We start from the raw sequence: 24,540 nt of genomic DNA, 5'->3' as shown, positions 1-24,540 counted from the left end.
CCCCCTCGTTTTTTTTTTTTTTTAATTCTGGCCCAGCTTTAGCTCTTGAGGCTTGGCTCCAGCTCTGAGGCCTCAGCTGCTGAAAGTAGGTTTCTGGTTTGCTTACAATGTTGTGATCCTGCTTGCTGAAGCCCTGCGGACTAAAGCAAGTTTCTGGGGTTTTGTTTAGCTTCTATATTTGTTACATAGTTGCTTAGAGTTGCAGCTCAGAGGCCTGTAGGGGCAGGCAGGGAACGTTGGAGTCTTCCATCACTGAAGCAAGCAAGCCTCATGTTAGTTTCAAGCTGCCTGGCTGCCGGCCGCCATCTTGGCTGGCAGTTGCCCTGATTAGCCAATGGGAAGGGTAGCGGTCATATGCTAATTACCATGTTTCTCTTTTATTAGATAGGATAGAATTTTATAATCAATGACTTATTTATTTATTCAACCAGCAATTACTGAAAATATACTTTACACCAAGCACTCTGTGAGGTTCTGGGGATCAGAATACTCACAACCTAGTGAAGGAGACAATGAATTTTTACTAGTTCTAAAAAGAATTTTTTTAAATATATTTTTATTGATTTCAGAAAGGAAGGGAGTGGGAGAGAGCTAGAAACACCAATGATGAGAAAATCATTGATCAGCTGCCTCCTGCACACCCCACTCTGGGGATCGAACCCCCAACCTGGGCATGTGCTCTGACTGGGAATCGAACCGTAACCTCCTGGTTCAGAGGTCGATGCTCAACCACTGAGCCACGCTGGCCAGGCAAAAGAATATTTTAAAAGCCCTAGCTTATGTGACTTACTTGGTTGAGCATTGTCCCATATTGAGTGGTCTCAGATTCAATTCCTGGTCAGGGCACATGCTGGGTTTGCAGACCTGATCCCTAGTCGGGGAGGTGCAGGAGGCAGCCTTCTGATGACTCTTTCCATTCTTCTCTCTCTAAAATCAATGAAGAGACATGTTTTAATAATAAAAGAAGTAGCTGTTCAGTTTTCCAAGTTTGCATTGCAGATCAAGTTTCCGTTAACTCATCAAAAGGAAGTGCTACAATTTGGGTATAAGAGGTGGTGTCAAATAATGTTATTTTACTGTGAGGACTGGAGTATCCTTCTAATATTTTTTCTTTAAGTGTCTCACCTGAATGCTAAATGTGATCTACCAAATGGAAAAATACAGTTTCCTGAATTAACAAAATAAGCTCTGTTTTCTTTTTGTGCTTTAGCAGGTTTTCTAGGCATAGCTGGGAACAATTAATGGACTAACATTAAGAGTAGCTAATTCATTATGACCTCACTGCTTTTTAGCACTAAAATATGCAATTAGTGTGAGTAGATGTTGAGGGATATTAACACCATAAGGGAATAACCTCATATGGTGCTTCCAACCAGGAGAGCAGAAGGAAAGGAGATATAATACGTTCGATGAAAGAAAGCAAGGAAGGCATATTTGGGAAAAGCATGTGAAAAGGAAGGAGAGGTACAGCAGAGTTGGGCTGACTGTAGTTCTGGTGGTAGAAATAGCTAAATGTCATTAACAACTCATTTGATAATGGCCCCTTCAAATGAAAAAGTGTTTTTATATTCATTATTCCATTTGATTTTTACTGCAGACCTCATTTTGCACAGTATGGTATTGAAGTTCTGGGGTTAAGTGAATTGCCTAACAACAGCTATAGTGACAAAGCAAGTCCTTAAACCCAGACCCCTCAATTCCAGTTATTACTTATTCATCACATTGGTGTGCACCTTAGAGTTTACAAAGTATATTTAGCTCATTTGACTGTTTCAACAACCCAGGCAGGTAGGCAAGACATACTTTTATCCCCATTTTGTGGGTGAAAAACATGTACTATATTGTTTGATTTTAGTACATAGTTTCAGTTAAAGATGTATGCAAATATTCCTTCATGTTTAAGTCAATTGTAGATTTTTTAAAAAAAAAAAGCAAAGAATAACAGGTTTTGTGTGCTTCATGATCTTTTTGGTAATCTCTCACTTTCAGATTTATGTGATCAGTTTGGCTGAACCCCGTTTGCCCCTGCAGCTGGATGATGCCATTCGGCCTGAGGTGGAAGGAGAAGAGGTAAAAATTATACTTTTTGAAACACTATGCTTCCTCTGTATGTTTAGTTTGCAAAACATTGAAAAGTTGATGCCCTGCTTCTATATAAAAGGTACCTGTTGTTACGAGCTTCATTTTTATTTAAGTTTATTCTTAACATCAGCAATTCTCAAACGTTTTGATCTATGAATCCCTTTACACGTTTAAAAATAATTGACCTCACAAGCTTTTGTTTTTGTGGATACACTGTCAATATTTACAGTATTCAAAGTTAAATTTTTAATATTTATTAATTTATAGAAAGTAACAATAGTATAAATACATCTACAGATCTTTGTAATGCCTGGCTTAATAGGCAGCAGTTAGATTCTCATATTTGCCTCTGCATTAAATCTGATGTGAGGCAAGGCTTTTGGGATGAGAGATGGAAAGAAAGAATCCCTATTCATTCTCATTTCTCTTCTTTCCATCTCTCTCTTTCTTTTAACAGTAACTTTTCTCTAACCCTGCTTCTTGTTTTTTGGATCCAGATTGGGGTTTGATATTAATACACATAAATACACCTGTCACTTAAAAGTATACATGGCTTCTAAAAGTGTTTTTTGGCCCAGTCACCATGGCTCAGTGATTGAGCATCAACCTCTGAACCAGGGGGTCACGGGTGATTCCCAGTCAGGGCACATGCCTGGGTTGCGGCCTCGATTCCCAGTGTATGTCATGCAGGAGGCAGCCAGTCAATTGATGTTTCTCTTATCGTTGATGTTTCTATCTCACTCTCCCTCTCCCTTTCTCTCTTAAATCAGTATGTAAAAGAATATATTTTAAAAGTGCTTTTTGTGTTCTGAAAAAATTTGTAAAATCTGTTTTTCTTTCTCTCTCTCTCTTTTTTAGGAAGGAAGAGCTACTGTTAACCAGGATACAAGATTAGATAACAGAGTCATTGATCTTAGGGTATGCCTCATTTATTTATTAAGTGACATGATTATGCCAAAATCAAGGAGGGCAAGGGTAACATACCTGTCTTGGGCTCATTGAACTGATTGTTGTTTGCTTATATGTAAGTATGATAATACAAGAAACAGTTTACCTTTCCGACTGACCCTCCTCTAAGAGCGAATTGCAGGCAACAAAGACAGTCAAGTAATAGTTCACAGAATGTTGACTTGCACTGTTTTAAAAAAACAAAGGAGCATGAAGCCAGTAAAAAGGCTTGCTTCAAGGTGGTAACCTGTTTTAGACAAGTTAGTAAGCAAGTGAAAACATAACTACTAATATCACTAGAAAATTGTGAAAGAAATTATGTGCAGATTTTAGAGCAACCTGGTGTTTAGTAATTAATGCCTCAATCCTCTGAATTTGATCTAAGCACAGAATCCTAATATATAAAAACCCTAGGTCCGTCACATCTGCAACGACCAGGAGGCTCAACCAACAGGAAGTCAGTCCTGCATTCAGTGCTGGGTTGCCATAGTGACCCAAGCCTGACTGTTATGGCTGCAGGCATGGTGACCCAGCACTGACTACTGAGGGAGCTGTGATTCAGGCCCAGAGAGAGGCCTAAAGACAGAAGCAGGGTCTGATCCGTAGCCACTGTGGCAGCTGTTGATCAGCACTTGCCTCTTTCTTTAGCTCTGGGCCTGGTCAGCAGTCATGCCTCCATTTCTCTCCAGGCCTCCCACAGGACTGCTGATCAGCCCTGCCTTTCTGATCAGGCCCCATTGATAGGCCCAGAGACGCTGACTGGCATAGAAACCAACCAGTCAGAACCAAATCTGGGTCAACTGTGAGGAGCCAATGGCTGCCTAGGAAGCAGAGCTTTTGACTCTGACTAGCATAGAAACTGACCAGTCAGAACCAAATCTGGGTTAACTGTGAGGAGCCAATGGCTGCCTAAGAGGCAGAGCTTTTGACACGGACTGGCATAGAAACCAACCAATCAGAACCAAATTGGCTGGCAGGGGAGGGCAGTTGAGGGTGAGATCAGGCTGGCAGGTGAGGGCAGTTGGGGGTGAGATCAGGCTGGCAGGGCAATTGGGGGGTGAGATCAGGCTGGCAGGTGAGGGCAATTGGGGGTGAGATCAGGTGGCAGAGGAGGGCAGTTGGGGATGATTGGGCTGGCAGGGGAGCAGGTAGGTGTTAATCAGGCCGGCAGGGGAACGGTTTGGCCATTGGCTCCTCACAGTTGATCAGGCCTAAACGGGCAGTCAGACATCCCCCAAGGGGTCCCAGATTGGAGAGGGTGCAGGCTGGGCTGAGGGACACCTGCCCTCCCCCCCGCCCCCCGCATGAATTCCGTGCACTGGGCCTCTAGTTAACAATAAAGAAGTAGTTGACCCTTTGGTTTATATAAAGAGAAACCTCATAGGCTTCTGTTTCCCTTTCTAGCTTGGTTGCAAGTGAAAGATTTCAGTGGTTTCATCATTATAGTAAAACCAATGTCATCTTTCTTTCTTAAGGTTTTGACCACATCTTCCTCCTTTACATAACATATTCCACCTAAAGCTTAACGTTCTTTGTCACTTTATAAGTTCTTTCCAGCTTTTCTGCAATCTACAGGCCTGCCCTTATTGTACACCCATGTTTCCCCTGACCATTTGCTTTTTGTAAACTGTTACTTTCCCACATTAACTTGTAGTATATAGAAAAAGTTAGCAATAATTAAAAGTCCTCTTGATACTGCCTAGAAACCTCATGGTTTTCATCATTTTGGCCACAGTAGTTAAACATCCTACTGTATTTGCCTATGCTATTTGTTCACACAAGTTACTGATTTTGCCTCTAGAATTTGACCCAAAGAATATTTTTCTTTGGCTCACATCATTTTTTTTTTTACTTTAATTTCTTGCCACCATTGGAAAATGGGAGTTTTCACAGTAGATCTAAATGGCTTTCCATAAAAAGTTGGAGGTGAATCTGGCAATCCTGGGCAATGTCAGCTAGCACCCTAGATGGGGCATTATGTTCATTGTAAGCCCTGCACTACCCAGGAAGTATCATTTATTTATTTCCTTCATGTGTCAAGTTGATTTAATTAGAATTTATTATTATTTTATAGACATCAACTAGCCAGGCAGTCTTTCGTCTCCAATCTGGCATCTGCCATCTTTTCCGAGAAACTTTAACTAACAAAGGTTTTGTGGAGATTCAGACTCCTAAAATTATCTCAGGTATGCTTTAAGATCTTCCTCTTAATTTTTAAAAATAATTTGTTTTCCCCAAGTTGCTTACTATTAGTTTTACGTTTTTTTTTTTAATTTGAGAATCCCAAGTATTCCTTAAGGTTTATTGCTCTGAGACTATTTATTTCAAAGACTATGATACATAGCAGCAGTCCCATCTCACCAGCATCAGTAATACTATGTCCCCTTATTTCAGGAGTCATTATGTGATAGTGATTGTAAAGTGAGACTGTAACACACAAGGCAAGATTGTTATTATATAAGTTGCACCAGAAATTACTTTCATTATGTAGATTTCTTTTTAAATTCATATTGTAATTTTGGTTTGTATAAACTGCATTGTAAAATTAATACTAAATATGCAGATGGGAAAAACATCATGAATTCTCATCTTTATATGACAACATTGTCTTAATCATTTTACCCTCTTTACTGTTGCTTAAATAACACTAAAAAGTGTTACTGCCCTGGCCAGTTTAGGATCAGTGGCTAGATCATTGGCCTGCAGACCCAAGAGTCGGGTTTGATTCCCACTTGGGTTGTGGGCCCAATCCTGGCCTGTGTCGGGGTGTGTGCATGAGGCAACCTATTGATGTGTCTCTCTCACATCAATGTTTCTCTATCTCTCCCCACCCCCCTCCCACTCTCTCTAAAATTAAGTGGTGGGGAGGGGTGTTACTAAAGGCATTTAGTTGAAAATAAAAAAATTAAACATTGAATTATTTTTTTGTTTGTTTTGTTTATCCTCACCTGAGAATATTTTTTCCATTGATTTTTAGAGAGACTAGAAGGGGTGGGGGCAGAGAAAGACAGAGAGAGAAACGATTGGCTACCTCCCACACATGCCCTGACCAGGGCTAGGGATGAATCTACATCCCAGGTATGTGCCCTTGACAGGGATCAAACCCACAGCCCTTCGGTGCTCAGGCTGATGCTCTAACCACTGATTCACACTGGCCAGGATGAACATTGAATTCTTAATTAGAAAAATTATCTTTTTTTACAAAAAGTTTTACAAAGCTAAAGTAGCTTTTAATAGATTTTAAATTTATGCAGAAAGGGAGCGTATATATCCAAAGAAGTAAAATGAAAGTATAGCCAAAGAAGTAAATCTCGCCTAAATATAAACTGTTTAGAATCAGGGAAAAACATATATAGACTATGGTTTCTCTGCAGTCTTTTATTTTCTAGTGTGGTTTTATTTAAGTGAAGTACTTGAATCAAAAGAATAAACTTTTTATTAGAAGTTTGCATTGATAAGCTTACAATTGATTATAGTAACATGTATGTTTATATTTCAGCTGCCAGTGAAGGAGGAGCCAATGTATTTACTGTGTCATATTTTAAAAATAATGCATATTTGGCTCAGTCCCCACAGCTGTACAAGCAGATGTGTATTTGTGCTGATTTTGAGAAGGTTTTCTGTATTGGACCAGGTAAGGTTTTGGTAGTTAAGGTTATCTCAAAATTCATTAATTGTACCACAGCTAGGGTTTTAGAAACACATTTATTTTATTTTTTTTAATTGTTGTTATTTTTATCCTCATCCAAGATTATGTTTTCATTGATTTTTTTTTTTTTTTTTTGAGAGAGAGAGAGGGAGAAAATTAATATGAGAGAGAAACATACACCCTCTGAAGTAATCGGTTACCTCCTGTACCCTGACCAGGGATTGAGCCCACCTAGGTAGGTATGTGCCCTGACTAGGAATCAAACCTAAGACTTTTTAGTGTACCAGATGATGCTCCAACCAATTGAGCCACCAGCCAGGGCTAGAAACACATTTTACACAGACCTTTTTAAAGCTTAAATCCTTTTTTATACTGACTACATCAACTCTAGACTTGGGGGTAAAAATAACAATATTGCCTGGTAGACATTTAGACATTTCCCAAAAAATTGTATGTTCAATAGTTCTTTGAACAGTTGAGCATCATTCATATGAATAGAATCATAAGCAATTTATATATATATATTCCTACAGAAGAATGCTGAAGACAAAAAAAAAGAAAATGTGTATCTTGGGACTATCTTATTTTTAAAAATGGATGCTTTGAAAATATACACCCTCTAAATATATTTAAGTATATTATTTATTATACTTAAGTGTAATTAGAATAGAATTAGCTCCCATTTGGACTATCCTTTCAACTCTCCATCAATACTAAAGAAAAAGTGATTGCAATCTTCCAAGTAATATATTTTGTTGTCCTTGAAAGCTCCTTGCTACTGTTGTAAGTTTACAAATGTATCTCTGTATACTTTGCTGCCAATTTTATTCCAAAGCTGTTCTTTTTTACTATTACTAATTGTACTCTCCTCAGTATTGATAATATGCTAAAGTCCATTAGAAAATACTAACAAATGCCTGGATTTAATAAATTATACTAACATGTTTTTTAAGAATATATTTGCACCCTAGTTGGTTTGGCTCAGTGAATAGAGAGTCAGCCTGCAGACTGAAGGGTCCCATGTTCATTTCCAGTCAAGGGCACATACCCGGGTTGCGGGCTCAGTCCCCAGTGGGGGGCGTGCAGAAGGCAGCAGTTGGTGGTTCTCTCTCATCATTGATGTTTCTGTCTCTCTCTTTCTTTCTCAAATCAATAAAAATATATTAAAATTCTATATAATAAAACCCTAATATGCTAAGTGTCTGGTTGTCTGGTCAGCCATTCAACCAATCAAAGCATGATATGCTAATGATATGCTAAGGATACTCAACCACTCACTATGACATACACTGACCACCAAGGGGCAGACGCTCCAATCAGTAGGTTAGCTTGCTGCTGGGGTCCAGCCAATCTGGACTGAGCAAGACAGGCCAGACATGCCCTGGAGTCCTCCCAAAGTCCCTCCCTGGCTGGCCAACCTCCCACGTCCCTCCCCGGCCCCAATCATGCACCAGTGGGGTCCCTTGGCCTCGCCTGTGCCCTCGCAATCCAGGCTGAGGGACAACCCCCTCCTGAGTGCACGAATTTCGTGTGCCAGACCTCTAGTATATATACATTTGCTAAAAGTCAAGCATGGACACAATCATGAAGCAAATTCTTTTATGATGCTAACTATAAGCAAAAAAAAACAAAACAGCTTTACTATATTCTTTAAAACTTACCAAGGTAAAAAAAAGTTATTTTATATATATGAATTTTTTTGATAGTTTTAGATAAATACCTGCTAATAGAGAAACTGGCAAGATCATTAAATGTCTTAATTTTCTGAATTTATTAAGCAATTATTTGCTGAACACTTGCTGCATATATAGCCTTGCACTATTAAAGAAGATTCAACCAGCACTTCTCCAATGTTAATGTGCACACAAATCACCTGGGGATCTTGTTAAAATGCAGGAGGTTTGGGGTAAGACTTGAGATTCTGCAGTTCTCATAAGCTCCAAGGTACTGCTGCTATGCAGACCATGCTTTGAGTGCTAAGAGAACAATATTGTCCCTGCTTCTAAGACACAATAAGACATGCATAGCCCTGACTGGTTTGGCTCAGTGGATAGAGTGTTGGCCTGCGGACTGAAGGTTCCCAGGTTCGATTCCATTCAAGGGCATGTACCTTGGTTGCGGGCACATCTTCAGTAAGGGGTGTGCAGAAGGCAGCTGACTGATGCTTCTCTCTTACCGATGTTTCTAACTATCCCTCTCTCTTCCTCTCTGTAAAAAATCAATAATATATATATATATTTTTTAAAAAGACATGCATACATATCACAGCCACAGCGAATCTAATTGTGATATATAGTCAGCAGGTTGGTGTTAATTATGTGGTATAGGTAGGGTAAAAAAGAGGAAGAAGTTGGAGTTTGCTAGAGATGCCTTGAAAGAAAATTCAAACTGAAATGGGCATTAAGGACAGAGTAGGAGGTAAAGACGACAGAGATGGCATTCTAGAAGAAGCAAGCTAAGTTAAAAGCATGGGAGCAAATAAAATTGAGACTAGTTAGTATTGAGAAATGGGAAATACAGGGTGGGATTAAATTATGAGAGCGTGGAGAGATGGAACAGGACTAGCCAGGAAGGCTGAAAAGGAGGAACGTGCAGTGAGGAGGATAAGAGCCGGACTGAGGTAGGTGCTTCATCTGTACAGATGTCATTTACCTTGAGTCAAGCTTTAATAAAATTGAGAACTCATTATATTGAATATTTTTAGTTATTGAGAAGGCACCTCAGGATCTTGCATTCCCTCGGGGTTCTTATGAGTCTTACTAATTTACATTTGTTACAGCTTTTACTACGTGACTATAGGAGTTTGTAATGAACTTAACTATCCATGAGAGTACTGTAACAGATGGCTTGTCAAAAGTCTTTCCAACCTTATAATGATAATGAAAATAGTACCATTTGAGTACAAGTAAATAGAATTTTGTTTTTAATCTCAATTTCTCCAAAATTTAAAACACTGCTGTGTATATCTTTTATTAATGTTACAGTATTCAGAGCTGAAGACTCTAATACCCACAGACATCTAACTGAATTCGTTGGTTTGGACATTGAAATGGCTTTCAATTACCATTACCATGAAGTTATGGAAGAAATTGCTGACACTTTAGTACAAATATTCAAAGGACTTCAAGAAAGGTAAAAAATACATGTATTATATCCCTAACTGGACTTAATTTCAAAACAGTTTGGGCTCTTCAGAATAAAGCAATTCTTGATTTGAAATGTATAAACTAAATTTTTATTGGACATATGTGTGCATATAGACTTGCTAGTTAGATGATCAATTAATTAATGAAAAAAAAATCCACACTCAAAATACTATTCTGGATCCGAGTCCATTGTGGCTTCATTTTGGTGGATATATTTACCAGATTGTATTTCCCTTATACTAACATCCTGGATATTTGAAGAAATAGAGCCTATGTTACTTTCATAGCAGTTAAAGTCAGAGTTTTTATTGCCTCATGAAATGGGTAGTTTGTTTCTAACAATGTTACTTGATATGAGTTACAAAAAAAGTTTTAATCCTTTAATGCCACCATGGTGACAAACAACATAAGACTGTGAAATGGTATTAAATCTTTTAAGTGTTTAAACTTTAGTCTTTAACTTAAACAATTTCTTAGTAACATTTTCTTGGTACATACACTAATTCAAAGATGATTTTATGTGGCAAAGATGGTACTCAGTACCTACCAGGTATTTTTTCTTAGCTGTTGCTGGTATTACAGAAGAGCCTAAAAGTGCCTGAGGCAATTTCTGCACTGAGGCAGATTTTACATAGAGAGTTTTGCTCTAAAAGCATTTCCGTTTGATAAATAATCTTTATTGTTCCTTTTGAACAATAAAGCTACATGTGTCCCTTATTCCAGAATTATCAGTGGAATGCATATAGGACTGATAATATGTAGGCTCTTGGGTCCCTGCCAACTGGCCAGCTAGGAGGGGGCTGAGTGGTTCAGCTAGACGGGTACTCAGCTGATCATGGAGCTTCTGCCTCTGAACTTCTCACATCATTGCACAGATAGTGACTCCTGTGAAATGTTTAAAATGTTTCTTGGTTAAAAGAAAAAAAAATTTTGTAGCAAGTGTGTGGTAGAGTAAAAGCTATATATGTTCCTTATTTCACCAGTTTTAGTAAAGTTTTTAGTAATTTTTAACATGATGCCACAGTGACCTCTTGTGGGGAAAACATTTATCTCACACGTTATTATTAACTCTAAATCATTATTCAAATAGGTTTCAAACTGAAATTCAGACGGTGAATAAACAATTCCCATGTGAGCCATTCAAATTTTTGGAGCCCACTTTAAGACTAGAGTATTGTGAAGCATTGGCTATGCTTAGGGAAGCTGGAATTGAAATGGGAGACGAAGAAGATCTGAGGTTTGTCTTTGTGACTTTTAAAACTTTAATAACTATGTTTAAGATACGCAAGAATGAATATATTAACAAATGATAATTTTTTTACCCAGCTTTTATTAACTTTTGGGTATATCGTATGATGCTTTTCTTGTTTAATGTATGATCTGAAATAATGATTTAATGTGGTTTGCCTAAGCTTCAGTAAATACCATTTTTGTGCCCCCTCTCCCCCTAGTTTGTAATGCTTTAAAGAATATAGAGACTTTTGCCTGTGATTTTGGCATCTAATATTTTACCTCTCTTTTTTAATCAGTGGTATTAGAGAAGATAGACAGTAATCTAAACCCATCCCCACACAGGATTAAGGTATAAAACTATTAAGATCTCCACAAGTTTATAAAAACCGCTATTCTTCATTTGATATACAGTATTATTTTATCTAAACTCAGATCATACAGTGTATAATTTTTGAACAAATTATGTAGTTTAAAGATATGAAATTATTATCTATTTTATTCAAGGATTCTTAAGTTAAAATATTTAAGGCATCACAAATCATATGGATATAAGAGGGAAAGGCATGATTGTCATTTTTTAGGGCTTTTTAAAAAAATATTTCACTCAAAACCCTTTATTTTTGTTTGTTTAACAAATATATCTGTATATGATTTTAAGCATCCCCTACATTGCTAGATGACATCTTAAGGCAAATTGTACGTTCTATCATTTTCATAAGTATTTTAGAAATTGTTCTTAAATAGGGTAGATGCTAAAGTGGCTATAGAAATTTAATTGGTTTACATAAACATATTTTAAAGATTCAGAATTTGTGATTTTTGTTTTATAAACCTTTGAAAAAGAGTAATGAGCCCTAACCCATTTGGCTCAGTGGATAGAGCGATGGCCTGCGGACTGAAGGGTCCTGGGTTCGATTCCGGTCAAGGGCATGTAACCTTGGTTGCGGGCACATCCCCAGTGGAGGGTGTGCAGGAGGCAGCTGATCAATGTTTCCCTCTCATCAATGCTTCTAACTCTCTATTCCTCTCCCTTACTCTCTGTAAAAAATCAACAAAATATTTTTTTAAAAAGAGTAATGAAAAGGAGCCCTAGCCGGTTTGGCTCACTGGAAAAGAGCGTAGGCCTGCGAACTGAAGGGGGTCCCAGGTTCGATTCCAGTCAAGTGCACATGCCTGGGTTGCAAGCTCAATCCCCAGTGTGGGGCATGTGGGAGGCAGACAATCAATGATTCTCATCGTTGATGTTTCTATCTTTCTCTCCTTCTCCCTTCCTCTCTGAAATAAATAAAAATATATTTTTGTAAAAAGGAGTAATGAAAAGGAGAGACCATTTGAAGTGGAACCATTTAACGCCAAGAATAGCCTATGTTCATATAGTGAACTTTAGTAATATTTGATTATAGGAAATTATATCCATGTTATTTCTGAATCAGTGAATTGCTAACTTCTGTTTATGGTTTTATTTAAATATTATTGAGCAGCATCTACTAAATACCAGGTGCACTTATAAGTTGTTTTCAGTAGTACTTGCCTTTTTTTAAAAAAGAGCAGAATAGACAACTGTGTGTTTTGGCTGAATTTTTTATTCTTTGAGAACTTCAAATAGAGGTGCCTTAATAACTCTATAAGAACTAACCAGACATCTGATTTCATGTTTTTGTCATTGTTTTCCAGTACGCCGAATGAAAAACTGTTGGGTCGTTTGGTAAAGGAAAAGGTAGGACTCTTGTACATGCTGGATTTCTTTCTCTAAATATGAAATGTATCCTGGTACTAAAGAACAATTGCAGAGGGAATGATTTTCCTAGAATAGTATGATTCCAGAATAAATAAAAACCTAGGGGGCCATTTTTTTTTCAATCTTGGAAAAATAAAAAATATTCAAACAGGCTTTGCCCAAACAGTTTGATTATCTCTGTATTCAATTTTTGTACTTAGTTGTACTAAAGTATCTCTAAAAGTGGTATCTATGTCAGATTAGTTAGAAAGGACCTCAAGATGAGGGAGAATGAATTTCCTTTCTGCCTCTTATGTGAAAGCTACTTTCCTATCTCATTTTCTAAAGCTCTTAAAGAAGAGAAAAGCTATAAACTTAGAAGGGTGCTTAAAGAAATTGAATTGTGTGATGAAATGAAAACAGTCCTTGAGCGCCTCCTGCTGGTGCACTCTAAACTGTTAAACTGACTGAGAAACTAACGTATATTTCTGAAACTGCACAGTATTGAGTTTATACCTTTAAAATGCTGTTTCAGCAGAGCCAATATCAGTTCGTCGGCTTTGTTGACATTCCCTCTACACTCCAGTTTTAGCAAAAATGTTTAACATCAAAAGAGTCGAAATGTGATTGGTTTCTTTTTAATTATATCTAGGCCACATAGTAAGTATTCTAACAAAAATGTCATAATTTCATGTTAATGTTTTTGATTTCATTTGTAGTTTTCATTGAAGAAAACTACCAAATTTCTTTTAGATATCTAAACTAATTTTTTAATTACCGGGAAGATAAGGTTTTTTGAAGGTGAATATTATAAAGGTGTTTTTCCTAAAATAATTTATAGATTTAAAATGTTTGTTATTCTTGTAAAACCCAAATATATTTGGTATAACTTAACATAAACAGCTATAAAATACATCTGAAGAACTAAATGAGATAGAATAGCAAGGGAAAAAATGAAAATCAAAGAAGTTTATCGCAGCATAATTTTCAATGTGAAAGAAATTGGAGAGAGAGTACATGTCACCCCAAAAAAGAAAATTAAGTATTGGAAGAATATACAACATTATGGCAAAATACTATAGGCTACAGATATTACTTGAAAGAAGTAGAATACTCATTTTATTTACAGTGTAATTACAGTAATTTTGAAGTATAAAACGTGGTATTAAATAAAACATTAATTACCAAAGTGCTAGCCGCCTTTTCACTTTCATTAAACTGTTAAAAACTATTTTAATTGTATTTATTCTTTTTATAGTATGATACCGATTTTTATATTCTTGATAAATATCCATTGGCTGTAAGACCTTTCTATACCATGCCTGACCCAAGAAATTCTGTAAGTAATTTGATTTTAAATAACCTGTTTGGGGGAAGAAGGAAAACTTCGTTACCTTGTCAAATTGTAAATGGGAATAATGGTTTTCATTTGTAATTTGCAGTTTCAGTGGTCATGTCATGTGGATTACTACTAGTTTCTGTCAATTGAGGTCAAGGTGAAATCTGAATATTCTAGCAAATTGTTCCAAGAACATATTAAAAATTATTTCTGCGTGTCACTTTTTGAAGAGTTGAGGAAGAAATAAAATATAAATAATAAATAGTATTGCTAGGTTTGCAGGCATTAGCAAAATTTATTTTTGACCTTGAACAAATCTAAATAATGTGGCCTTTTACTATTTTTCCATGTAGTAGTTTCCAAACTTTAGTGTGCCTCAGAGTCCCTGGAGGGCTTTCTAAAACACAGATTCCTGAGCCCCTCATCAGACTTTCTGATTAGTTGGTTTGGGGTAGGGTTTGAAAATTTGCCTTTCTAACAAGTTCCTGGTAATACTGAAGCTACTAATCCCAGAATCACACTTTGAGAACCACTGGTTTATTGAAAGACAGGGAAAATGAGTTAAAACCTGATAGAGAATAGGATGAGCTACGGTAAATTGATGTTTAATTTGCTTCCCTTAAAATAAAAAAGAAATGTTAATTGATAATTTGAAGTTCCAAAAGTGACCCCCTTAAAAACATTTCTGTTGATAAAGTAAAATGAGAATCAGCACTACTTCTTATAAGTTAGATATGGTGCTTTGATTTGATGTTGGAAGGTGTGGGAGAAGGGGAGTATGAAATCTGATAAAAGCAAGAAAGAAGTTACTATTCAAACCTCGCTAATTTAACCTGTGTTAGAGAAACAAAAGATATTCATTGGAACAGGTACATCATCAATTGTAGGAAAAAATGAACTTGCTCTTCTTGCAACAAAGGTCTTTTTTTCCACATGTGTAATGGAAATAGAATGGTAGCCACTTTTGATAAGTGATGTTTTTGGTTTGTTTTTCCTGCAGAAACAGTCCAACTCTTATGACATGTTCATGAGAGGAGAAGAAATACTATCAGGAGCTCAAAGAATACATGATCCTCAGCTGCTAACAGAGAGAGCCTTACATCATGGAATTGGTAAACCACTTAAATGTATTTAGGAAAGTGATATGTATTCTGAAAATAACTTATTTTAAACCCTTTAAAGACTCCTCAGAAATAGTCATTTGGTTAAGTCTTCATTTAACAGTAATTGCTTTTTTATCTTTTTAAAGCTAAATAAAATGGTAATTTATGTTTGTGGTTTTTTTGTAGATTTGGAGAAAATTAAGGCATACATTGATTCCTTCCGCTTTGGAGCCCCTCCTCATGCTGGTGGAGGCATTGGTAATACATTCCTTTAATATTATGACAATATTAACTTATGGGTTCTAAAATATTGTAATAGCCCTGGCTGGTTTTGCTCAGTGGATAGAGCAGCCGTGGGCAAACTACGGCTCGCGGGCCAGATCTGGCCCATTTGAAAAGAATAAAACTAAAAGAAAAAAAAAGCATCCCTAGCCAGTTTGGTTCAGTATATAGAGCGTCAGCCTACAGACTGAAGGTCCCAGTTCAATTCTGGTCAAGGGCACATGCCCAGATTGCAGGCTCGATCCCCAGTGTGGGGAGTGCAGGAGGCAGCTAATCAATGATTCTCTCTCATTATTGATTTTTCTATCTCTCTTCCTCTCCCTTCTCTGAAATCAATAAAAATATATTAAAATATTTTAATAAAGTTCTAGCCATTCTTTTATCTTAATGGTTTAAAAACAAAATGTCTTGTAAATGAAATGCCCTCTGTTTTTCATCCATGAGTTCATTCAAATTAGCCCAAATTAAAGCTGTCCCTCAAATTAGCTCAGATTACTGCTAAATGATTTGTTGAATAGTAACATTTCATTGACTTTCAGGACTATTTCTAAAGTATGTGTAATCTGCTGCTCTCTGATTTAAAATGAGTAAATGTTTAAGTCAACTTTGGGATGTCCATGTCAAAGACTTTTAAAAAGTAATTATCAATTTATAGTTTTGTTGAATTTTTATTTGTTGTTTGGAGGTTTTTGGTGAATACATAATATACTTATCATGATTTCAAATTAAAAGGGTATAGAGGAGTGTGCATTCACCTCCCTATGCAGAGGTAGTCTTTGCATGTGCAAAAATACACACACTTGTAAAAATGTAAATCATTCAGTACCTTACATTTTTCCCTGACTATATTTTTAATTAATTTTTTATGAATACCTCAAAAGCTTTTTCATTCTTAATCACCACATAGACTCCATTGAAAGGACGCACTATAGCCTTGTTAGCCAGCTTCCTAGGACATGTAGGTTGTTACTAGCCTTTTGTTACTACAAACAACGCTACATTGAACATATAGTTTAAGTCTCAATGAGACATTTATGACTATTTTCGAGTATTCAGTAATGTTCAGTTGGTATAACATTACAAACTTTTGCGACTGATTTGGCAATGTATATTTTAATTTTACTTGTGAAAGAGGACATTTGAATGGTTATCAAAATACTACCTTGATTAGTGTTAGATTAATACAAGGTTCAAATAATGTCTGCAGATGTTTTTGGTAAGGAATAAGGATAAAAATGTTAATTCTCTTATTTATATTTCTGTTTTTAGAGTTAAGTATATTTCTTTAAAATTAAAAGTTGTTATATAAGATTATTCTCTGACCTTTATGTGGTATATTAGTCTCCTTACTAAAATAGATAAATCAAATTGCACATAAAATGTTTCATTTGCTAGTGTTGTTCTGTTTTTTAGATGGCACTTCGTCTTAATTCTTATCAGTAGTATAGTATTTAAGTCAAAGTCAGTCTCTTCTGTACTCAGAGAATTTAGTACAATAATGTACTCTAGAGTTTTTTATACTAGGAACTACCATGTTACATGTCTATCAAATTACAACAAATTTCTGGTACTTCCATTAATAAACTTCCTTGAACAGGTTTATGACTTTTGCTTATACTGATGACCTGGACTACATACTTAGAATCTGGTCTTATTTGAAACCATACAGTCTTATACATGGGGGGGAGAGGGGGAGATATTTGTTTAAGCCATAAATTTTGGACATTAAGATAGATTTCTGTAGTTCGCATTTCACAGAATCACATAGCTTAAGGATATCTCATTTTGTCCTTCTCACAGCATTATCTCTATTTCTGAATCAGACCTAAAACATTCCATGTTAAATAAACTTGAAATTATAGAAGTCATTTTCCTTCCTAACAAGGAAAATTATTTTGTTGATCAGCAATACTATGTTGGTAATTTTCAAAATGTAAGAACCTGAGAGATTTTCAGAAAAGGAATTAATGTTTATTTTGTTTTCCCTAGGGTTGGAACGAGTGACTATGCTGTTTTTGGGATTGCACAATATTCGTCAGACCTCAATGTTCCCCCGTGATCCCAAACGACTCACTCCTTAAAGAAAGCCATGCTTGACACTTTTTCAGTAACCTGCTATTGATCGGGCAGCACCTTGGGTACTTAAGATATGCAGTAGAATAAACATCTTCTCCAAAGTGCCACAATTGCTTTTGGACTAATTCAGTATAAGTTACTTTAAAAGAGAAGGTTTTTATAACTTTGAACATGCTTCAGTAGGAAATGGTTGAACATTTTAATGAAAAATTTATGTAATTATGTTAAAAATTCATACTGCATTACTACAATAAATGTTAACAATTTTAACAGTTAAGATTGTAAATTTCTATATTATAGTTGCTGCAATATTAATGTCTTACATTTTCCATATTTTAGTTTCTTTTTTTAAATTCTGACAAGTATCTGAGATTTTAATAAATGCATAATTGGCATATTATGGAAAATTAGGCAGAAAGTATCAATTCTTAAAAGTTGTGTCCAGAAATCATGTAAAGGCAGGTAAGAATACTGGTTAGAAAATATTCAACATAATATTGTATTAAATTGTTCAATTCTAAACCTGAGTTTCAATAAAATTTTAAAGCTAATTTATAGTTTTCTTTGTGTAACTTCACAGCAGTCAAATTTTATAATTAGCGCTTGGCATTTTAATTTGGGAATAGAAAAAATGTATAACTGGTTTATGTAAATGACCTAAAACAAATGAAAACTTACATGTTCACAACATCCTGTATATCAGTAATAAAACCCTAATATGCAAATCCACTTAATGACGGAATGACCAGTCACTATGATGTGCACTGACCACCAGAGGGCAGACGCTCAACACAGGAGCTGCCCCTAGTGGTCAGTGCACTGCCACAGCAGGAGCACCACTCCGCCAGAAGTCAGGCTCACGGCTAGCAAGCACAGCAGCAGTGGTGGGAGCCTCTCCTGCCTCCGCAGCAGTGATAAGGAGCAGCAAGCTGAGCAGTAAGGAGCAGCGAGCAGGTGGGCGGTAAGGAGCGAAGGGTCCTGGACTGAGAGAGGCGCAGGCCAGGCTGAGGGAACACGGACACACACACACACACACACACACACACACACACACAGTGAACGTATTTCACCAGGCTTCTAGTGTATTCATAACAAGATACAAGTTCAGGTAGGTGTAAGGATAGAGCTCTTAAAGCTGAAAGATTGGGTTTCTTTATAGTTTATTTCACATAAATTAAAAATTACTGCAGAATTTTTTGTTTTTAACCAGTACTGGTATTTCGTGAATGTCACTAAAATGTACTCCCATTTTCCCTACCAAAAAGAAATTTCTGTGTAAGAATTACAATTAGAAACAGTTTCTCTCTAGATAATTAAATATGTTGATACTATTGTTTATAGTGAATCACATGGAATAGGCAGGAACAAAACAATGTCACTCAAATATTTTTCTACAGGAAATGAAAATAACACAGAAAGGTAGGACTCTATCCCTGGATCATAAATACCTGCTTATTATTTTTGAAAGTTAATTTTTTTCATCATCTAGATCAGGGGTCCTCAAACTACAGCCTGTGGGCCACATGTGGCCCGCGGAAAACATTTATCCAGCCCACCGGGTGTTTTTGCCACCACTGCCTGTTGCTTAGCAGCCGACTCGTCCCGGGCCGCAGTGCGCATGTGTGGAATGTGTACCACACTCTCTGACTCCCCTCCTTCTCTCTGTCTCTCAACTCCTCCTCTGTCTCCGGTGTCCCAGGTTTGATTCTAGTCAAGGGCACATGCCCAGGTTGGAGGCTCAATCCCCAGAAGGGGAGGTACAGGGGGTAACCAACCAATGTGTTTCTCTCACATCCATATTTCTGTCTTTCACTACCTCTAAAAATTAATGGAACAGTATCCTCAAGTGAGGATTAAAAAACACACACAAAACTCGAATGAATGAACATGGTCTATCTCTTCATTTTTTGTTTTTTTTTTTCTTTAATTTTAAAACATACTGATACTCTTTAATATCTTTCAAAAGATATTAAAACCCTAATATGCAAATCCACCTAACGGCTGAATGACCAGTCACTATGATGCGCACTGACCACCAGAGGGCAGACGCTTTTTAATTTTTAGTTTATACTAGAATACCTTACAATTTCATTGGGAATGGGAATTTTTCTATTTTTAAATTGTATGTTAGTAAGGCATGAAAACATCATCAGTTATAAGGTTTTGTTTGTATTTATTTAAATCTTTATTGTTGAAAGTATTACATATGTCCCCTTTCTTCCCCCATTGACCCTCTCCACCAGCCCCCACCCCCTGCCCCAGGCCTTCACTCTATTGTCTGTGTCCATGGGTTATGTATATATATATTCAAGGTCTTTGGTTTATTACCTCCCACCCACCCAGCCTTCTCCACTTTTCCTCTGAGATTCCACACTCTATTCCATGCTTCCATGTCTCTGGATCCTCTCCATTCATCTGCTTATTTTGTTACTTAGATTCCTCACATGAGTGAGATCATATGATACTTGTGTTTCTCTGACTGGCTTATTTCACTTAGTATGATATGCACCAGGTCCCTCCATTCTGTCTCAAAGGGTAAGAGAGTCTTCTTTTTTAGTGCTGCATAGTATTCCATAGTTAAATGTACCACAGCTTTTTTATCCACTCATCTACTGATGGGCACATGGGCTATTTCCAGATCTTAGCGATTGTAAGTTATGCTGCCATGAACATAGAGGTGCATACATTCTTTCTGACTGGTGTTCTGGGTTCCTTAGGATATATTCCTAGAAAAGGGATCACTAGGTCAAATGGCAGTTCCATATTTAATTTTTTGAGAAAACTCCATACTGTTTTTCATAATGGCTACACCAGTCTGCATTCCCACCAGCAGTACACTAGGGTTACCTTTTCTCCACATCCTCATCCGCACTTGTTTGCTTTGTTGATGGTAGCCATTCTGACAGGTGTGAGGTGATACCTCTGTCATTTTAATTTGCATCTCTCTGATGATAAGTGACTGAGCACTTTTTCATATGGCTCTTGGCCATCTGTATGTCCATTTTGGAGAAATGTCTGTTTAGATCCTTCGTTCATTTTTTGATTAGTTGTCTTCCTTTTGTTAAGTTGTATGAGTTAAATATTTTGGATATTAACCCTTTATCAGATGTATCATTGCCAAATGTGTTCTCCCATATAGTGGACTCCCTTTCTGTGTTGTTGATGGTTTCTTTTGCTGTGCATAAGCTTTTTATTTTGACGTAGTCCCCATTTGTTTATTTTCTCCTTTGTTTCCTTTGCCCTAGGACAGTGGTCGGCAAACTGCAGCTCACAAGCCACATGCGGCTCTTTGGCCCCTTGAGTGTGGCTTTTCCACAAAATACCACGTGCAGCCACGTATGTACAGCGGACTGAAAGGTCCCAGGTTCTATTCCGGTCAAGGTCATGTATTTTGGTTGCGGGCACATCCCCAGTAGGGACTGCAGGAGGCAGCTGAATCAATGTTTCTCTCTCATCAATGTTTCTGACTCTGTATCCCTCTCCTTCTTCCTTCCTTTCTGTAAAAAATCAATAAAATATATATATATATTTTTAAAAGATTTGAATCCTGTTTGTTCTAGTTTTATCAGTTGCTGAAATCAGACATAGTTTCGGCACCATTTTTCCACGTAATTCTATAAATTTTTGATTCATGTATTTTTAAACTTTGTTAAGTCTCCCTGATGACTTGGCCTTTGCATCTGATGAAACCCCCTTTTGTAACTCTGGTAATGCTCTCTTGAAATCTGTTTTATCTGATCATAATATAGATATTCCCATCTTCTTGTGCATGTTATATCTTTTAACCTCATTCACCTTTAGGCCATCTGTGTCTTTATTTTGAGTTTCGTATTTTGAGACAGCATATAATTGGGTCTTGTTTATCCACTCTGACCATTTCTACATTTTAATTGGAGAGTTTATCCCAAAAGATTTAATGTAGTTATTTATATGGTTAGATTTGTGTCACTTTATTAATTTCCTACTTGCCTCCTCTGGGGTTTTTTTCTTCGTTTTTGCTGGCCTGTCTTTTTTTTTTTTAAATGACTAAGTATTTTTTAGAATTTTAGTTTTCCAATTGGCATTTGAACTAAACTAATTTGATTTTTTTTATGCTTGCTCTCAAGATTATAGTTAATATGCACTTAACTTTTACAGTCCACTTACAGGTATTATTTTTATATTTAAGAATTTTATATGTTTATAACCATATTTTTCCTTTTTCTTTTTTTCTCTTCCAGTTGGAGATCTCATTTCCAGCCTGGTTGGTTGGTTTTATATTAGAGAGAAACATCAATTTGTTGTCCTACTTATTTATGCATTTATATGTGCCCTGACCAGGGATTGAACCCACAACTTTAGCGTATTGGGAAAATGCTCTAACCAACTGAGCTACCCAGCCAGGGCCTACCAGCCTGGTTTTTTAAATAGTTTGTTTGAGACAGAGAAAACTTTATACTTAATGGGATAATGTTCATAGTATTCTCTAATGTTTTTAAAATAATCTTAACTTTTTGTGCCTATTCTTTAATTTCAAAATTATTAACGTTTTATTAGACGTTCATCTGTATTTTAAATGTCTTAAGCTAACATTTTTAGCTTTTGATCCTTTCTGTTGTTTTTTAGTTCATAAATTTATGCTCTTCCTGGTTTCTTTAAGGTTTTTCTCCTAGTTTGCTAAGTTTCAGTTTTCTTTTTTATTGTCATAGTTAATGAAATATTCACTTTTATCAAGTTCTGTGCTCACCATTGTTTCTTATATCTGTATACTTCCATCTGGGTTCACTTTTCTTCTTACTAAAGTACCTCCTGTAATGTTTTCTTTTTAAGTTAGGGTCTGTTAGTTATAAACTCTAACGTGTCCTATACTCTTAAATAATAGTTTGACTCAGGATAAAATTCTAGGTTAGCAATTATTTTCGCTTAGCACTTTGAAATATTATACCATTAAATTCTTTTTGTTGCCTATGAGCAGTTTGCTGTCAGTATAGTTGTTTTTATTTATAGATAATCTAGCCTCTTTTCAGGCAAGCTTTTAAGTTGCCTCTTTATCTTTGATATACTACCAATTCTTTGTCATCTGTTCAACAGTTACCTTGCTTATTCAGCATACTTTTGGTCTATGAGCCACATTTGTTTTCAATTATGGAAAATTATCTGCAAGTATTTCTTCAAATATTGCTTATTTACCATTTTCTCTCTCTCTTTTAACTCCAAATAGCTAAATTTATGTCTCATCCCAAAATTTCTACTTCTTTTTTCATACATTCTTTGGTGGCAGTTTCATCATTTATGCCTTTTGATAATTTCTTTATCATACTGTCCCTACAAAATATTTTTGTCTATGTCTTATTTTATTTTTGTCCATTCTTGACATGTGTTCACATAGAAGGGATTATCACATGTAAATTCATTTGACCATCTTGAAAAAGATTATAATATGGAAGAAAATAATATTTAAATAATAAGTAGATGCTATCTCCTAGCATAGTAGTTTTCAAACTAATGTGGATATTTGCAATGGCGAGGGGTGGTAGGTGTCATAGGAAGTTCTCTCTTTGCCTATTGCATGGAACAACCAAGAGTTCTGCTAGGGTAGTCAAATTGGTATTGAGGCTCTGTCCTGGATCATCTCTTGTATTGCATAACTTCCTGCCTTTCAGGGTTTTTCTATTTCTCTTTAACATATTTCTAATAAGAGCATTTCTGAAATAAAACTTTAACTCAAGCTGAAACATGTTTAAGGCTTGGAAAAAACATTTTCCTTTAAGTGAATGTTTGCAGAGTTATACCTTTTGTATAATTTTCAAATCATTGTTTGTACCTTGATCAATTAAAATAAGGCACCAGACTTTTAATTACCCAGAATTATTGTTGCTGTTTCTCATAGATTAAGATGCCATCGTGTCCCTAGAGCAAATAAATGTTCTAATTTTAACATCAGTAATTTTTTAAAGAACTCTTTTTACAAATAACTTTTTAAAAGCTTTTCTCTTCAAGATGTTCATCTTCCCTGGAAATTCAATTGAAACACCAGTGAGATATCAAACTGGCAATGGTGATAAACATGCTTATTGTTTGCAACAAGATGGAGAGTTGGGAACTTTGAGGTACTATTGTAGAATATAAACTGGCTCTCAGCCAGCCTTTCTGGAAAGCAGGTTAGCAATATGTATCAAAATGTGAATGTACGCAGCCTTTGACCCCGTAAACCTTCACTTTGAGAATTTATCCTAAGAATACAAGTGCACAAAATGATGTTATAAGGATATTTATTGCAGTAGTGCTTATACCAGTGAAAAAATTGGGAACAACCTAAATTTCCATGAATAGGGCATTAAATAATACTTTATCCATATTATAGAATATTGATCATTGAAAAGCCTTATGTAGGCAGTCCTTGTTTTGCACAATTGTGGAGGATTCTAAAAATGACCATATAGCCCTAGTGGGTTTGGCTCAGTGGATAGAGCTTCAGCCTGTGGACTGAAAAGTCCTGGGTTTGATTCCAGTCAAGGGCACATGCCCAGGTTGTGGGCTCAGTCCCTAGTGGGGGGCGTGCAGGAGGCAGCCAGTCAATGGTTCTCTCTCATCAATGTTTCTATCTCTCTTGCTCTCCCTTCCTCTCTGAAGTCAATAAAAATATATTTTAAAAAATAAAAATGACCATATAAACCAAAACTGCAACGCAATGTTAGTAATTAAAGGCAAAAGAAACAAGTTACTGTTAAACATTTAAGGAAGAACTTGCCATTGTTCCACATCTGGGTGTTGCTGTTTACATTCCTGTGTTGAGCCTATGTCTTCACAAGCTTTTTATTTTTTTAATATGTATTTCAGGGAGGAAGAGAGAGATAGAAACATCAATGATGAGAGAGAATCATTAATTGGCTGCCTCCTGCACGCCCCCTACTGAGGATCGGGCCACAACCCGGGCATGTGCCCTTGACTGGAATCAAACCCGGGACCCTTCAGTCCACAGGCAG

The 24,540-nt window shown here is 36.4% G+C and overlaps 1 protein-coding gene across 2 annotated transcripts in view; it reads left to right on the top strand.

Annotated features, from left to right (window-relative positions):
• The window catches only part of DARS (aspartyl-tRNA synthetase), a 73,083-nt gene extending 54,957 nt beyond the window's left edge, over positions 1 to 18,126 (top strand). For both annotated transcript variants that reach the window (XM_006773094.2, XM_015570055.1), the window contains 11 exons: positions 1,990 to 2,070; positions 2,941 to 3,000; positions 5,105 to 5,216; positions 6,530 to 6,664; positions 9,664 to 9,811; positions 10,916 to 11,062; positions 12,733 to 12,775; positions 14,034 to 14,114; positions 15,115 to 15,226; positions 15,404 to 15,475; positions 17,489 to 18,126. In XM_006773094.2, coding sequence (XP_006773157.1) covers positions 1,990 to 2,070; positions 2,941 to 3,000; positions 5,105 to 5,216; positions 6,530 to 6,664; positions 9,664 to 9,811; positions 10,916 to 11,062; positions 12,733 to 12,775; positions 14,034 to 14,114; positions 15,115 to 15,226; positions 15,404 to 15,475; positions 17,489 to 17,580 — 1,083 coding nt within the window. In that variant the 3' untranslated portion in view covers positions 17,581 to 18,126. The remainder of the gene's footprint in view (positions 1 to 1,989; positions 2,071 to 2,940; positions 3,001 to 5,104; positions 5,217 to 6,529; positions 6,665 to 9,663; positions 9,812 to 10,915; positions 11,063 to 12,732; positions 12,776 to 14,033; positions 14,115 to 15,114; positions 15,227 to 15,403; positions 15,476 to 17,488) is intronic.
• The last annotated feature ends 6,414 nt before the right edge of the window (positions 18,127 to 24,540 follow it).

This window comes from Myotis davidii, unplaced genomic scaffold, assembly GCF_000327345.1.
Source record: "Myotis davidii unplaced genomic scaffold, ASM32734v1 scaffold426, whole genome shotgun sequence".
Classification (NCBI taxonomy): domain Eukaryota; kingdom Metazoa; phylum Chordata; class Mammalia; order Chiroptera; family Vespertilionidae; genus Myotis; species Myotis davidii.
The sequence above is the reverse complement of the archived record's forward strand: the minus strand, read 5'-3'. Positions and strand labels throughout refer to the sequence as shown.